General features: G+C 46.0%; 1 protein-coding gene across 1 annotated transcript in view; it reads right to left on the reverse strand.

Annotated features, from left to right (window-relative positions):
- Positions 1 to 15409, reverse strand: part of LOC8052874 (cubilin) — a 217969-nt gene that overhangs the window by 34231 nt on the left and 168329 nt on the right. The window contains exons 4-5 of the mRNA XM_042291858.1: positions 3539 to 3746; positions 1308 to 1516 (exon numbers count right to left, since the gene is read on the reverse strand). Coding sequence (XP_042147792.1) covers positions 1308 to 1516; positions 3539 to 3746 — 417 coding nt within the window. The remainder of the gene's footprint in view (positions 1 to 1307; positions 1517 to 3538; positions 3747 to 15409) is intronic.

Below are 15409 nucleotides of genomic sequence, written 5' to 3' on the forward strand. Positions count from 1 at the left end.
GAGGCGCAACTCGGGCGCCCAAATGCGGTTTGATTACTATGAAAAAGTCGCCGCATACGGGTAACCCGGGGATCGCCGATCGATTGATCGGTTATTGAAGACCTCCAAAGCGAAGGCCTCGACGAAACACGGAGCCCCGAAACCTGTTTCGAGCGCGAGATGGCTCATTTATTATTTAAATCGGCCGGGGAATGTATCTGCGAGCATGCATATAGACGCTCGAAACATGAGCCCGATTCGAGATGTTGTAACTGATCTTTTCTGTTCTCACTGTGATACCGATCCTATGAAACGGGCGAGTGTGAAAACACACGAGGCCTGTGTTGGCGACAGGAACACTGCAGAGTCTGTAGGGTGTTCCGAAGAAACCGTTCGGTTCTAAAAACAAAGCATTAATAAGGGAATAAACGGTGCAATGAAACTTTTCACAACGGTGTTTTTGAGTGGTGCATCTATCCTTTCCAAATATCATGAGTGTAGGATCTGATAAAAAAAATAAAGAGAAAGGAAGAAAGACATGCTACCTTAATGCACAGAAAGAAAAACGACGACAAGCTAGGTGGTTACATTCCATTCTTACCCTATGAAAGCTCGACAAAAACAACCTCAAGAGGAAAGGAGAAAAAAAGAAAGTAGCAAATAATCCACCTTTCCTCCCCCTCCAAAAAAAAAAGAAAGAGAGAAAGAGGAAGAGAGAGACTTTGATCATGAAATTGCCAAAACGCGAAATTGAGGGAAAAAGGAAGTACCAATTAGTTGGAATAAGGTTAAGATTTGTTGAGAGGCCCCGAAACACATCACTAAGTTACGAGCGCGTGTCGAAGACTCTCCGCTCCATCAAGCCGAACCTGTAGCAAAATAGCTTAACGTTTCAGTCATAGTCTCCCACCACTGAGGCGACAGCACAACCAAGTTCTCGCCAAAGTAACGACGAGTCCGATCACTGATGGCTCAGCCACCCCCCGAGAGCTCGCGGTGGTTGGGGACACGAAAAATTGACTGGCTTAGACAGTTCGTCAAATACAATGAAGGTGCGACAGCTCTAATGCGCAATCCCCCGTCTCTGTGCTGCGGAACGGGGATAAGATAGGGGAGTGTTAGCGCACCGCTTACCGGGCCCTAACCCACCCGGCACAACGCCATTGGTCTCCCGAGCAGTGACGTCAAACCAATAGCTACGCTCCGTCGCTTACACTCACTGGTATGGCCATGCTACGGTGCGCCCGACACCAACACGAGCAGGCAAGGTCCGTGCAAAGCCCGTATATAAAAACCCTTAAAAAAAAAAGGCAACGCGATGGACTCACCCAGGTTGACGAACTTTTCGCTGAACTCGAACCAGCCCGCGAAGCCTCGGTTCTGGCTGTCGGCCATGCGCCTGAGCGTCGTAAATTTGACGTACAGGGTTTCGGCCGACGAGTACACCACTAGGTTCCGCTGCTGCCCGCAGTAGGTGCCGATCAGGGGGTCCCCACTCGAGTTGCCGTCGTAGATTTTCACGTAGTCGAAGGGACAACTGCGCGGGATGCGCACAAAAGCCTTTTAGTGCGGAAGCATTAACTGTCCCGTAGAGCGAGCCGACGTCATCAGCTTTGAAGTCGCGCCAAACAACGCCTTAAATCTTTTCTCCAAGTAAAGCCAGCTCCCAGCTATAAAACTACGCGAAAAGCCTAGCCAAACGGCACCTATACCTTCCCCGATCCCATAGGAGCGGAGTAAAGCTGATGGATTTCGGCAGTGAAATTGGGTTGTGTGTATGTTTGTACAGCCTAGAACTTGGTCTGCCTCAGCGGGCGACGAGTCTCCCAGCTGTAGATGAGAAATTTAGCCAGTGCAATAGAACCGCTAGCCTGGGGTCTTTAACGTGCATCACGCAGCAGTAATACACGAACGCAAGCCGGTACGATTCTCATCCAGATCGAAACGGGCAGGGGTGGGGATTGAGCCCAGATCCTGAAATCTGCAGCGCAAGCTTTCGCTCCACGTGCTCCGAGCTGGTGTGCCCTAGCCCACTCGGCCACCGATTCCCCCTGTTATCTAAAGAGATCAAGGCGAGGCGCTGCTCGAAAAAAGATCGCTAGCGACACGTGGTAGGTTCAACACTATGAGTTTCACGAGGAGGCCACCCCCCTTTCTACTGCGCGATCTTTCTTGTTCACTAAAATTTTATCTAAAGGCTTTGCTTCAGAAAGGTAAGCACCTCTATTTATTTTATTTCATATCGCAGCAGAAGAGGAGAAACCTTGAAAGTGAGATGACACAGTCCAAAAAATAAAAATGATCTGGGCGTATACCTTCTTGCAGACCACGTGAATTAAAAGTGCGATCTGCACAGGGGCAATGAGAGAGCGAAACGTCATACTTAAACTCCCTGCGCGCTGTTTGTGTTTCGGAGCTGAGCTAATTTTCTGATCCGTTTTGTTTCCCATTATTTTGAACACTTGTAACATCCCTTGAAACACGGATATTTACGTAAAAAAATGCAAAAGAGCAAGATGAAAAGTATACAAGACAATACGTTTTTTTGTGCGCATCTCTCATTCGTCTTCTTTTATTTTTATTTTTCTAGCTGGCTATAGTTTTGCTATAAACCAGATCGCCCAATGCGTCATTTTAGTTCGAATCATCATTTGAGGGAGACGTGGGTATCGAACGAAAAATTGTGCCCTTCGAGGTGTTTACGCACGGCTAACGCGGCGGGACATTTCGTTTTGGCTTTACTATTCGAGGCACCACGTGGTGCGTTAGCGTTAATGATGGTACTAACGCCTCATGTCATTGATCGTAAGATCAAGAGCGTTTAGAAAGGCTGCTTTAGCCTTAGAATGTTGGCGTACACGGGAAATGGTTACATTACAGGGGCTAATACTCTAGCAAAACGTTTCTGGGGAAAAACAATTATTGAAAATCGTAAAATTTTAGACTTTCTAGATACTATGAGTCTCTCTTTATTATAGCCCTCGACATTACTACGGTTCTTCTAATTGGTCGGTAGAAATAAACGTTTTGCGAAGGGGGCCATTAGACCCTTTGGAAAAGAATATGTCGGACCTAGAAATAAGATGTATGCGTTTTTGAGTTCCTTATTAGTAACCATGCGTATTCTATTATTGCCCTCTATATTTCTGCCGAAGAATATTTCAAATTATGCAATTGTTCGGCAGAATATTTTTTTTTTTCCTTTTCTGAGAATTTTGAAGAGAGGGCGCAAAGGGGCGAATGCCCTAGAATGTCCGCGATGGGAGCAGAACAAGACATAAAGTTGGAGTAGTAGGTATTTAATAATAAAAAAGTAAAACCGCGCCAAGGCACACAAAAGACCAGAGGAACAAAGTACACGTACAAGGCGCTTACTGTCAGCTACATATTTTCTTTCCAAAAGCACGTAGAAATTCAGTTGACAGCCCGCGCCTTGTAAGTGTACTTCGTTTTTTGTGTCCTCCGTCGATCTTATCGCAGTTTTACCTTCTTATTTTCATAGTAACAAATATAAACCTATACTTAATATTAAATTAAAAAAATAAGGCGCGGCGCTTACTGAGATCCACCGTAGAAGAGGTCGAAGTCAAGGAATTCGAGGCGCACTCGCTGTCCTCTGCTGCCTAGGAACCTGTAGCGACACTGAAGGTTCTTGGGATAAACGCCGGGGTAGGTGGGCGAGTAGAAGTCGCCCTCACGCTTCTGGTCTCCCTGGATTGTGAAGCTGCACACCGACCCGGGCTCGGGCTTGCCCAGCAGGAACCGGGCTGCGGGAAGAAGAGAGAGAGAAAAAAAAGGTTTGCGGGAAGCGTCAAAGGCAGTCGAGAAGGAATTAGATCGTGTCCCTCTCCGTGCTCATCTACACCTGCTGTCAACGACGTACACTTTCAAGAGCTCCCTGCGCGTATATTGCGCAGCGCTACACTCGGAACATTTTAATCATTAGCTTTCCATTAATTAAAAAAAAAAACATCTTGAATGTGAACGTGAATTCTATGCAGAAATATAACAGATTAAAAACCTAGTAGATGGCTTACCTTGAGAGTGATCTTTCTGTCTCTGATAACGGCTTCTGATCGGTGCCATTTTAGAGCTCGTGCATTGGCACATGTTTCGCTCGCTTTCCGAAACAGTGACCATGCGCGTGTTGGGCTTTGATGTTCCCACGCTGGGTTTGTAATTTTGTAAACATCAGAACGGTGAGGTATGCATGGGCGCCGCCATAACCGACCTTCAGTTTTAGTTTCCTCTTATTCCGTTTACTTCACCTCATCGTTACCCTAGAAGGCCAGGTTATTGCCATTTTAGGTTCTATTGTGTCCTCCCCAGCGTTGGTATTTGAAGAGGCTCGTCAACGCCCGTTTCGGTGGCTCAGTATTTCGGTAAGACAAGAGAAGGTCAGCAAAAACGGCTGTAATCTGGCGCGTATTCGAAGCGCATATAGATATTTTTGTTGAATAGCATTATTTTATTGTACTTTACGCGGTATGTACTCCAAGCTGAAAACTGCATGAGGTGCTATGCCTTGGTCGAGTGTTTTTATAGACAATCTTCTTTCACGTCCTACGAAAGAGTTGATCATAGGTGCAAAAAGTACATATACAACCAATCAAAAGGGTGATCAATTACATACGTCAATATCCGCGTTGTTGTAGTGCGCAAAAGGCCCCTGCTCTTTTCTGTCATTTGGCTCAACTGACCTTCTCAACTGCTCTTTGCCATTTTCTGCCGCGTGGTTCAACTGTCATGAGAAAGACCCCGGATTGTGTCTGCCCAAATTATTGTGTGTAATATATAACATCAGATGGAAAATGCAAATGTAAGTCAACGAACGCCAAGGATATCAGGTATATAGTTACAAACTGACAGTGGGTTGCAGTGGAAATTGCCCCTTTGTCGTTTCTGAAATTGGATGGCTATACGCCCTTTTTTGTTTGGCAACAAGGTCGGCGGCGCCATCTATGTAGCCCCAGCACTCCTCTGGTTCACGTATATTTCCTAATTTTTTACTTATCATTCTTTTATCGTAAGAGTGAATTAGGTAAGATAGGGCTGACAGTGGCCATTTCCAGATGACAGCGCATATATTTGATTTGGGGTATACTGCGAAACACGCAGACTATTTCAGAACCGAGAGTGGTTGGGGGCTATTTGCACATTGGCGCCACCACGTTTCAACTCACGCGAGAAAGAGCCGAATAAGAAATGAACAAACCACACGCACAACATAAAATATGAATAAGAGACACCAGCGTACGAATCGGCACACACTGCTGCGATTTATTACATGCGGGATTATGGATGTGCGTCGATGAATAATTTTCTGTAACAATAAATCGACATAAATCGAGAGCCTTTCTTCGGTTACTTAATTGGCCAATCGATTCAATATAAGGTCACTGGATTCTTGGAAAGTAGCCCATTGCCTTCCCTCTTTGCTAGACAGACACAAAGATATACTAACCAGAGTGTCGAACCGAAATTTTTATCGGTTCGGTTATGGTTCGGGTTCACAGCTTTCGGTTCGGTTCCGGTTCAGTTCCGGGGAGCAAAAAATAACGGTTCAAACCGGTTCGAACCGGTTCAAACCGGTTTGCACCGCTAAATTGAGAATATATTTTCCACGTTGTTCTGGCCATATACACCATTTACGCCGTGAAACGATAAACTATATAACTTCTTCGATCGTCCGTGCAATTCACTTTTGGTGTTAGGTACCAAAATATGGAATTCTGTTAATTAATTTTGACGCAAGAGTAAAAGAAAATCTACATTGACGCACATAACGTCGTGTTCATACGACTCGACATCCCTTTGTTTACTAGTAACACATTTTTTACCTGAATCAAAATGTTTAGGTACAAGAGTGAAGAGGTGAGCTTGTTGGCACATCTATAAATAGATCAGCTTGAAATTTAGAACTCTACGGCATTTTCTTGTCCTTTCTTCGTGTTTAAGTAATATTCTAAAGTTCAATCTGATTTATTTACACGGTATAAAATATTGTCGCGAAGTGTGCTAGGTCGCCTAAAATACCCGTGATTGATACAACTTTGTGTCGCAGTATTAAAAGTGAAATCGTGATTGTGTTTTTAAACCAGGGAATTAAATACATCACATAAAATTATAAAATAAGCACCTCGTGGCCATATATATTACCAGATATTGTTTACGAAATACAGTTCACAATATATATGTATGAGATGACGACGCAACTTAGCTAAAAGCAATGACATTTTCAAAATGTCACAAAAGCTATAGAATAATTCCTTTCCGACTATTTGTTATAGGAACACCGAGGGGCGATCAAAATGCTTTTTACACTCAGTACCGCATGCATGCGACTAATCATGCAGCAAGGAGTGATCGCGATTGTTCACCCTAACCTATACGCACCTTCGCACTCCGATCGAATCTGCCCCAAAATAGCGCTTGTCCAAATGAACATTTTCTTACACAGAAGAAGCTGGCATAGCCTGTTTGTTGAGGTTTGTTCTTGACAAGATGCCGGCCAATTTAATTTGCAAAGGAGCATCACCCTTGCTAATTGATGACTTTAACGCGATAGTGTTAAGGAACTCATGTCGCAGAAAACCCGATGTCGGTGGCGTGACTAGAAAATCTTGGTTGGTCGATAGGGTTATGACGTCAGAGCTACATGCCCCAGCGCAAGAATTTCAAACAACCCACAATGCTCATGTGAAACGCAACATCACGCGTGGAATGAGAGTGATTAAAACATGACATGTAATGCGAAATAAAGTTCGCCCTATGTCTCAAATGATTTCACTTTTTAAAGTAATTCTTTGCCTTAAAGAAAAAAATTAAGAATTTTAGGTGGGATTTGAACCCACGACCCTTCGGGTGCGGGTCAGACGCTTTTGACTAGGCCACGCGAGGCACGCTTTCTTGGCAAATGAGAATGCGGTGCAAAGGAGGCCCGTTAAGGCTATCGCGTTCCACCTTTAAAAGCGAAGCTTAAGCGTCCTCCAAGATTCTTTTTTGTTAAGTAAATCGAAGTAGTATTCCACATTCTACTCGACATGGCAGCTACTTAATTGAACACTTTCTGACGGTTTGCGTGCGTAATCGTCATAGTTCCGCCACGCGTCCTTGTTTACTTTGTTTTTGTCCAGCCCACAGACACATAAAAGTAACGTTCCCCACATAAAAGAGGCAATAACAGACTTCTATATGCTTGAGAAGTTATATGTGTGAGGAACACAGTTATTTAAATTAGCTTCAAAATCAGGAATGTGTGTAAGGATGTCCCATATCACGTACAACGTGGCTGTCGAGGATAAAAACGCCGGAAAAGATTGGCAGAACATTTTTCAGATAGTTTGGGGGGGGGGGGGGGGGGGGGGCATTGCTTTAGTGTGGTCGGGCACTTTTTATTTGTGTTGTCCAATATTCAGTTAGTAATTAAATATATTTTTATAATGATCAATAAATTTTACTTTATAAAGTTCCCATAACCGCTTGAGACCGACGAGAAAGGACGATACTCGAAACTACGCGAGCTGTGGGTCTGCGTAAAAGTGTTTTTCTGTTTGCTGATTGGAAGTTTGAGACATCGGGTTGCAGGGTATGCCATAGAGGGCTCTGTGCTCACATAATAGATTGGAAGTCAAATATATGAAATGTTCAAAAATAGAGAGATAATTAATGTTATTTTTCCAAACAATCCCTTAAAGAACGCCTTACTGCAAAAAGATATGCGTACAAATGCACGCAATGAAATATATAATTTTACATAGATAGGGCGAAGGACAGACAAGGATTCTTAAAATCTTAGTATAAATCACAATTTATCAGCTTCCATAAGCTAGAAACTTCGCGAAATACTGCCTCGGGAGGCTAATGTTATATTCGGTTTTACCTGCACTTGTTTTGGCCCTCACTTTAACCTACATGCTTGAATAGTCATGCGCGCTAACATTTCTCTAGGCTGCCATATATCATCGCGGGACCGCAAAAAAATCGCACAACTTTACAATTAGGACATCTATTGATAGTGTTGCAAGCATCACATTTCACCAGAAACCTTAACTGTTTAACATGGTATGCACGTGACATCATCACACTATAGGTTGGTGGTCGTTGTGATTTCTTCTTGCAAACAAATTCGAATTCAATGGTGCAAAATGAATGCTGCAGGAGGTTCAAGCTTAGTGAAAGTCAAGTATTTTAAAAGCACATATTACTATTCTTAGTGCATCGTCGTGAGGAACGGCGCGAGCGTCTGGAACGACAAAAAAGTGCTATTTGGCAAGAGCCTTTTGCACACAAAGTAGTTTCCGGGGTCACGCTTTTTGGTCTGCGCCAAAGATGCAGGGAAGAGGAACCTTTACAACACAGTAGGTTTTTAAAATTAACCCCCCCCCTTCCCCACACATCCAGCACATACACACACACACACAAACACACATACACACACACACACACAAACACTTCTTTTTACAGCGGAGCTATTAAGGGCTAGTTACCCCAGTATCGTGTCTGTCAGCAAACAAATGACGACACTAAACTCTGGACAGCTACCGCCATCTATAAGTGACGACGGCAACCAGACAACCGACTTGCTGGTTGTCTGGTTGCCGCCGTCGCGCATAGACGGCGGCAACCTCTACAGCCTTTCCAATCTGGCTTGCCGACTTGCGGCCGGCCGTTACTTCATTCCCAACATAGTAAAGCTTCGCTGGTCTTCCTTCTTCACCGAAGTGGAAAGGGTGATAGTATTCCTGAGAAATTGTCTCCTCCGTTCGTCTGTGCTAATTCGACAATTTTAGTTTTCACTTCTTAACAGCAACCCTTCACTGCTTTTATTTTGCACCCCGTGAAGTTTAAAGGGGTCATAAAACGATATCGGGTTGTAATGTTCATGACTCTTCCGAGGCGTTCTGGTCCTACTCTGACCCAAGTATACTTGCGCAGGCCGCCACTGATTCAGAAGCTTCTTTGTCGCGGTGAAATGGCGAGGCCAAAAATGAGACTATTTCTTTTAGTCTTGCCTTCGCAAAGATTGATGTCGTAATTGTGGGATCAAACCCACCCGCCTGACGACAGTCGAGCGCGGCTCATGGATTGGACAGGAGAACTGCGTGAGCACTGTACATCGGCTCGTAACAAGCAATGCCTTGGTGGACACTTGGGTAGTGGCTCGTGTCCAACCACTGCGGTAATGAGAATAGCCGAACTCTAACAATGCCTGGAGCTCCTCCCCCCCCCCCCCCCCCCCCCCCTTCCAGTACGCGTTTTCTTCCATTTCAACCCGAGCGCGGGGGTATGATTAACGTTGGGGGCATAAGACAGGCACCAGGCCACGTGGCCGCTTCTGGCTCCGAGTTGATGGAATGAACGATACTCATATTTCTATAACTTTTTGGCGACTGCCATTGCCTAGAAAAAAGAGCAAAGCCAAATTCAATCAGGTATTAACGTTAGGGAGTGATCCTGAGTAGTATTTAGTGATGCATAGAAATCTTTTTATAGCTTCTTTAAGACTTAAATGTAAACATTTTCGACGGACATCCGTCTGGTTAGGAATGATTAATAAACCTTCAACTTAGAAACTCTAACCAAGCTTTATTAAAAAGCAAAAATCCCGACGTTTCGGAACCAACTCGGTCCCTTGATCACGGGTGACTGTTTTTGTCCCGCGGAACGGCCCGCCCACGAACCCGAACACCCCCGGGTGTTTTCCGGATTATCCCTCTTAACCCCGAAACGTAGCTGCTGGGAAGGGTCCCCGTCGACCGGTTTATGTTGCCACGTGTGCATTGAATGTGCCACGACTCCAACAGGAGGCGCCTCCGCCAGTTTTTCTCCGTTCCGAGGATGGAGCTGTTGTCAAGGTCGATGGAGTGGTTCGTCTTCTCGACGTGTTCGGCCAGCGCGCTTCCCTCCACATTTTTCTTCGCGATGTCGTAGCGGTGGCGCCGCAGGCGCTCTGGATAGTTTTTCGTTTCCCCAACGTACGACGCGGGGCAGTCACCGCAGGGAATTTTATAAACCAGTCCCTGTGCCCTCTCCCTCGGGGGGCGATCCTTTGGCAGGGGGAGAAGGCCGCCGATGGTCGAGACTGGCTTGTGTGATACCGCTATGCCGTACTGTCGCAGTACTCGGGCGAGAACCTCGCTTGTGCCCTTGATGTAGGGTACACACACGCGGGTGGAGGGAGGGGGGGCGTCTTGGGTTGAAGGGGTGCGTCGAATTTTTTTGATCGTGCTTTTTACAAATCCAGCTGGGTAGCCATTCTTCCGCAGGTCTTGTTTGATCGTTTCGATCTCTTTTCGAAGGGTCTCCTCTGATGTGCAGACCGTGATCGCCCGTCTGACGAGTGCCGAAGCCACGGAAGACTTATGTGTCCTAGGGTGGCTTGAGGAAAAGTCCAGGTATCGGCCTGTGTGTGTCGGCTTCCTATACACACGGAAGTCCAGGTGGCCGGACTTTCTCACTGCACAGACGTCTAGGAAAGGGAGACAGCCATCTGATTCGTGCTCAATCGTGAATTGAATCGCTGGCTCGATGGAGTTGAGATGTGTGTGGAGACGGTCGATCTCACTGGTCTTTACAACACAAAAGCAGCCATCAACGTACCGCAGGAAACACACGGGTGCTGGGGAGAAAGTGTCCAGGGCTTTTCTCTCGATCGCCTTCATTACGAGGTTTGCCACAGTCACGGAGACCGCAGCACCCATAGCCGTACCACTGGTTTGTCTGTAGAAGCGGCCAGCAAAAGAAAAATAAGTGCTGGACAGGCAGAATTCCAGTAGACGGCAAATCTCGTCCACCTCAAGGCACGTTCTTTCGGAGAGTTTCGTGTCAGACGAGAGGGCCTCCCGCGTCACAGACACTGCGAGAGGCACAGGCACACTTGTGAAAAGCGACACGACGTCGAAGGAGACAAGGCTCTCGTCGTCCCGCAGTTTGAGGCCCGATGTGAGCTCGATGAAGTGTCCAGAATTTTGGACGTACGTGTCGGTCTTCCCGGTTAAAGGCGACAGCAGTCGGTGGAGATGGTTGGACAACGCACGTAACGGAGACGTGGTGAAATCCACTATGGGTCGGAGGGGGACATCTGGCTTGTGCACCCTCGGCAGGCCATAAAAGGCCGGCGCTGAACCGTTCCGGCAAATGAGACCCAAGTAAAGGCCTCGGGACTCGGGATACCCATCAAAAATCGTAGAGAGCATTTTGTTTAGACTTGCCTGAATCTTGGCAGTCGGGTCCTTTGGCAGAATCATGTATGCGTCGGTGTTGAGAAGCTGAAGCGCCTTCTCATCGTAGTCCGCGCGGTCGAGTAGCACGGTTGCGTTCCCTTTGTCGGCAGGGAGGACGACGATGCTCTTGTCTTCTCTCAAGTTCTGAATGGCTGCTTTCTCTTCCGGCGTGTAATTTAACTGCTCCCGTTGGTGCGCCTTGGACAGCACGCCGATGGCCTTGAGGCGAGCTTCTTCACGGATGCAGGGGTCTAACTCACGCAGGCCATATTCGACAGCAGCTGCCATCGAAGCAATAGGCGGCGTTGTTGTGGTTAGGTTGAACTTCTTTCCCTTTGCCAGAACACGCGTCTCGGTCTCAGAAAGCACTCTCGAAGACAAATTCTTCACGAACCTCTTGTTGGTCTCTTGGGAGACGGCGGGATACAGAGGGGGTCGAAACTTCGGCAATAACTTGAGAACGACGCTCGTGTGAGACTTACAGCGACTGCCATTGTTCGGCTGTCCCTCTGAGGTCACTAAAATATCTTTTTTTTTTAGGTATTCCTTCCGTACCCACATGTAGTTCTATGGAACGTCATATTATTAAGTCGCATTTAGTCATTTCAATACTTCTATTCTCGGGACATCTTTCGGATGCAGTTCAGCAGCAACGAAAAAATATTTGGGTGCCTCAATGATGTACAATTGGTCCTGCAACATTTGTTTGTACTTTCAACAAATACTGCTAAGAAGTAACCCCTGACATTCATAGCTTGCTAAAATATGCATTAGTTTTCGCCTCCGCGCAATAGCAGATGCAGATTAAATAAAGGAAAGAGACACTGTCGATCCGCTTCTCAACTCGCAATTTGAACAAGCGGCCGCGTGATCTGACGCTAATCATATACCGTCAGTGTTCATCATAGTCATGCCCTAGGCGGCTAGGTTTCGGAATGCAAAAGCTTGGCTGAGTTTCAGATATTTTTTAAGCTGGGCTATTATCATATTTAATGGACATGAGCCGTTACCCGAATGTTTGACGATGCTGAATGTCAAGAACCCGTGCAGTCGACTAGGTGCTATGAAAATCCTTTACGTCACGCTGTCACGTGACTCGGCGCAAAATCGTGATGTCATGTTACGTCACGCTGTCAACAAGGCTAATACATCTAGTGACTTCCTCAAATTAAATCGAGTTGATGTACTGAGTCACGTGACGTCACGAGGTCACGTAACATTACTTGACAACATGTAATGACACCATGACGTCACGTGACAACGTGACACATGGTTAATCATAGTGCCAATACAAAAGCGCCACGAAAACCCACAGTTTACCATACGCTGCAATTCTGTATATGACGATTTGATCAATAGAGATACAGCCACCAATTGTTTATTCCCATATGTTCATTTTGTGATACTAACAAAACAGAAAGAAAAGAAATTACCTTGAACCGTTTTGAACCGGTTACCGTTATATTTTTTTTCCGGTTCGGTTCCGGTTCAGTTCCAAGATGGCGGCGAGGATTTCGGTTCGGTTCAGTTCCGGTTCGGCTAAAAATAACGGTTCTGTTCCGGTTTTCGGTTCGGTTCAGTTCCGGTTCGACACTCTGATACTAACATACAGATAACAAAAAACTGGCAAGGCGATTGGCTGATCGGTCTCTGTTGCCATAGCAATCGCCATTTCGTTCCTTTTAAGCATTCAGAGCATCGAAACACGGTAATTCTGGGGCTCGAATCCAGACACTTGGTGAAAACGTCGGCGAGGAATTCAACGGACGTGATGGGCCGGTGCCGCGCTTGACCTTGACGCCGCCCAATCACGGCCGTCGAATTCCTCACCGACTTCTTCGCCAAGTGTACCGATTAGAGCCCCTGAACTAGTCGCGCCAAGATCGCTACGAAGCGTCATCGCACTGAAGGCATTCCTCGCCAACGTAAGCGTCATCAGCACAGTGTATGCATTCAACTTATCAATAATGCTTATCTTCACAGAACCTTTTACAATTATATTCATTCTTCTTGTTGGCTATGTCAAGAGGGCATTTATTTTTACATGCCGCCAAGTAACGACGCCGCATGTGGTGGCGGTGCAAAAAATGTGTGCATGTTTCTCCGGTGTTTGAGTAACAAAATGTCGGTATTCAAGAAAGGCCTTTATAAAGCAACCTGCCACCGGGAATTTGGAATCGGCCTCCAAGAATGAAGAGGTCATAAAGAAACTGCTCTTTCCTTGTATCAAAATGGCGACCATACGGAGAGCTTGGCACTAATTTCACAGGATCCAGTTGCTTTAGGCCCATATAGAGCGCTATAGAATTTTTAAAGTACCCTGAAATTATGAATATAACGATATACGTTAGGGGAACACAATTGCTTGGATACGTTACAGGCAGAACACTTCTTAAATAATTCATTTGATTTACTGTATTTGTTTTGCATATATTCAGATGCCTTGAGCTGACGGCAGAGGTGGAGGAGAGGACAGAAAGAAAATATATATACATTTTTGTTGGTATCGAGTTGCGTGTATTACCCGAATAACTACGAAGTGTGAGATAGATATTATTTATTAGAATTATCGTCCTGATTCAAATATAAGGTACGCATCTTAAAGCGTGGACCTAAAAAAGTCAGTGCAAAAGCTCTACAAATTTTTCATTGCCCTTACCGTAGGCTACAGGTAGTAGAAACAAGGAAAACAGAGCACAGCGCTGATGAGATGAAATGAAGCAAGAACTATGGTATAGCTTATACGCAAGTGTATCTTGAAATTTTTGACAGACAAAAACTGACATAAAGTCAGAATTATTTATGCTTCCATTCTCACGACCGTAATAAATATATCAGTGGTTGAAGGCACAATTTTCTACCAGCAGCCATGCTTGCGTGTCCTTCGGGAAGCCGCGTGACCGAACTGATGTATTGACATTTGCCTGACGCAGTAAGTTTTTTTTTTTTGGTTCACAAGATTTGTTGTGTTACACCTCCTTCCACACAGCAGACAAGTGGTTTTGCGTATTTTAACGCATATCTAGGTGTGAAAAAAAAGAAGGGACACTCTCGCTAGAGATTAATTTTGTTTACATTAAGTTTGGCAGCGGCGAACATGGTTTACTTGTGAGTCATGACCGATACATCGGTTAAGGAATTAATCAACGAATACTTTATTAATTGAATAATCGGTAGGTAAGTCAATTCCTTTCCCTGCTCTATTCGGAACCATTTTCAGCTTGTCACGTTGTTTCCTCTCCAAAGCAATCTGCACTGAGGCATCAGAAGAATCGAGCCACCCAATCCCGTGTTCCTTTCTAGCAAGCACCGCAGAAACCTTATCATCTGCGCTTCCCCCCTGCACCGCACACCCCTTTTTGCTCTCCTTATTGCTCCCTGACAGATGGACAATTACTATCCTCCCGTCTTTTGCTAACACAACGCGAAACACCCGAGCGCGAACGCAGGAAAAGACAAACGGGCAACAAAGCCGAAAGAGGCACGCTCGAACAATACGTGACCTAGACCGCGCAAGAGCGATAGCAGAAAACAGTCAAATGTTGCCTGGCGCCCCCGCCTGTGCACCGTACTAAAGGATATTGTACGAGGGTGCCTGGCGGAAAAAACGCCACGTCTTTAGGACAAAAAAAAAGAAGAAAGAAAAGAATTGCCGAAAGTTTAGACTTTGCTAATGTGCAGCGCTGAAGGTTGAGTTAATAGTAAGTTTTCGTAGATCGTTTCCTCCCTCCCACCACGCTCTCCGCAACCAGTAATGAGATGGCGAACTCTGCAGGCAAGGCTAACGGAGCATCTGCGCAGTTGCGCCATCTTCGTTGCAGGAACCCCCCCCTCCCCCCACACACACACACACACTCACTCACTCACTCACTCACTCACTCACTCACTCACTCACTCACTCACGTACGCACGCACGCACGCACACCAAGGTCCTAGACCAGTCGCGGTCTAGTGTCACTTTTCTGTTCCACAGACTCGGTTACTGCCATCGATTTCCACGTTCTGTTGACTATGATTTACCGCGCTCGCTTTTCTCGCCTCACCCCCTGACCCCCCAGTAAGTACATCCGGCACTAGGGGCCGTTGTCTCCGAGGACGATCGGGAGGGTTTGCCGCGGCATGTAGGAAATATATAAGGCTACCAAGATGTGTGTGTGTGACCGATCGATGGAAGTCGGACCTCGGGCGACGACGCCGGTCTCGCG

This window comes from Ixodes scapularis, unplaced genomic scaffold, assembly GCF_016920785.2.
Source record: "Ixodes scapularis isolate PalLabHiFi unplaced genomic scaffold, ASM1692078v2 PGA_scaffold2__306_contigs__length_199485367, whole genome shotgun sequence".
NCBI lineage: Eukaryota > Metazoa > Arthropoda > Arachnida > Ixodida > Ixodidae > Ixodes > Ixodes scapularis.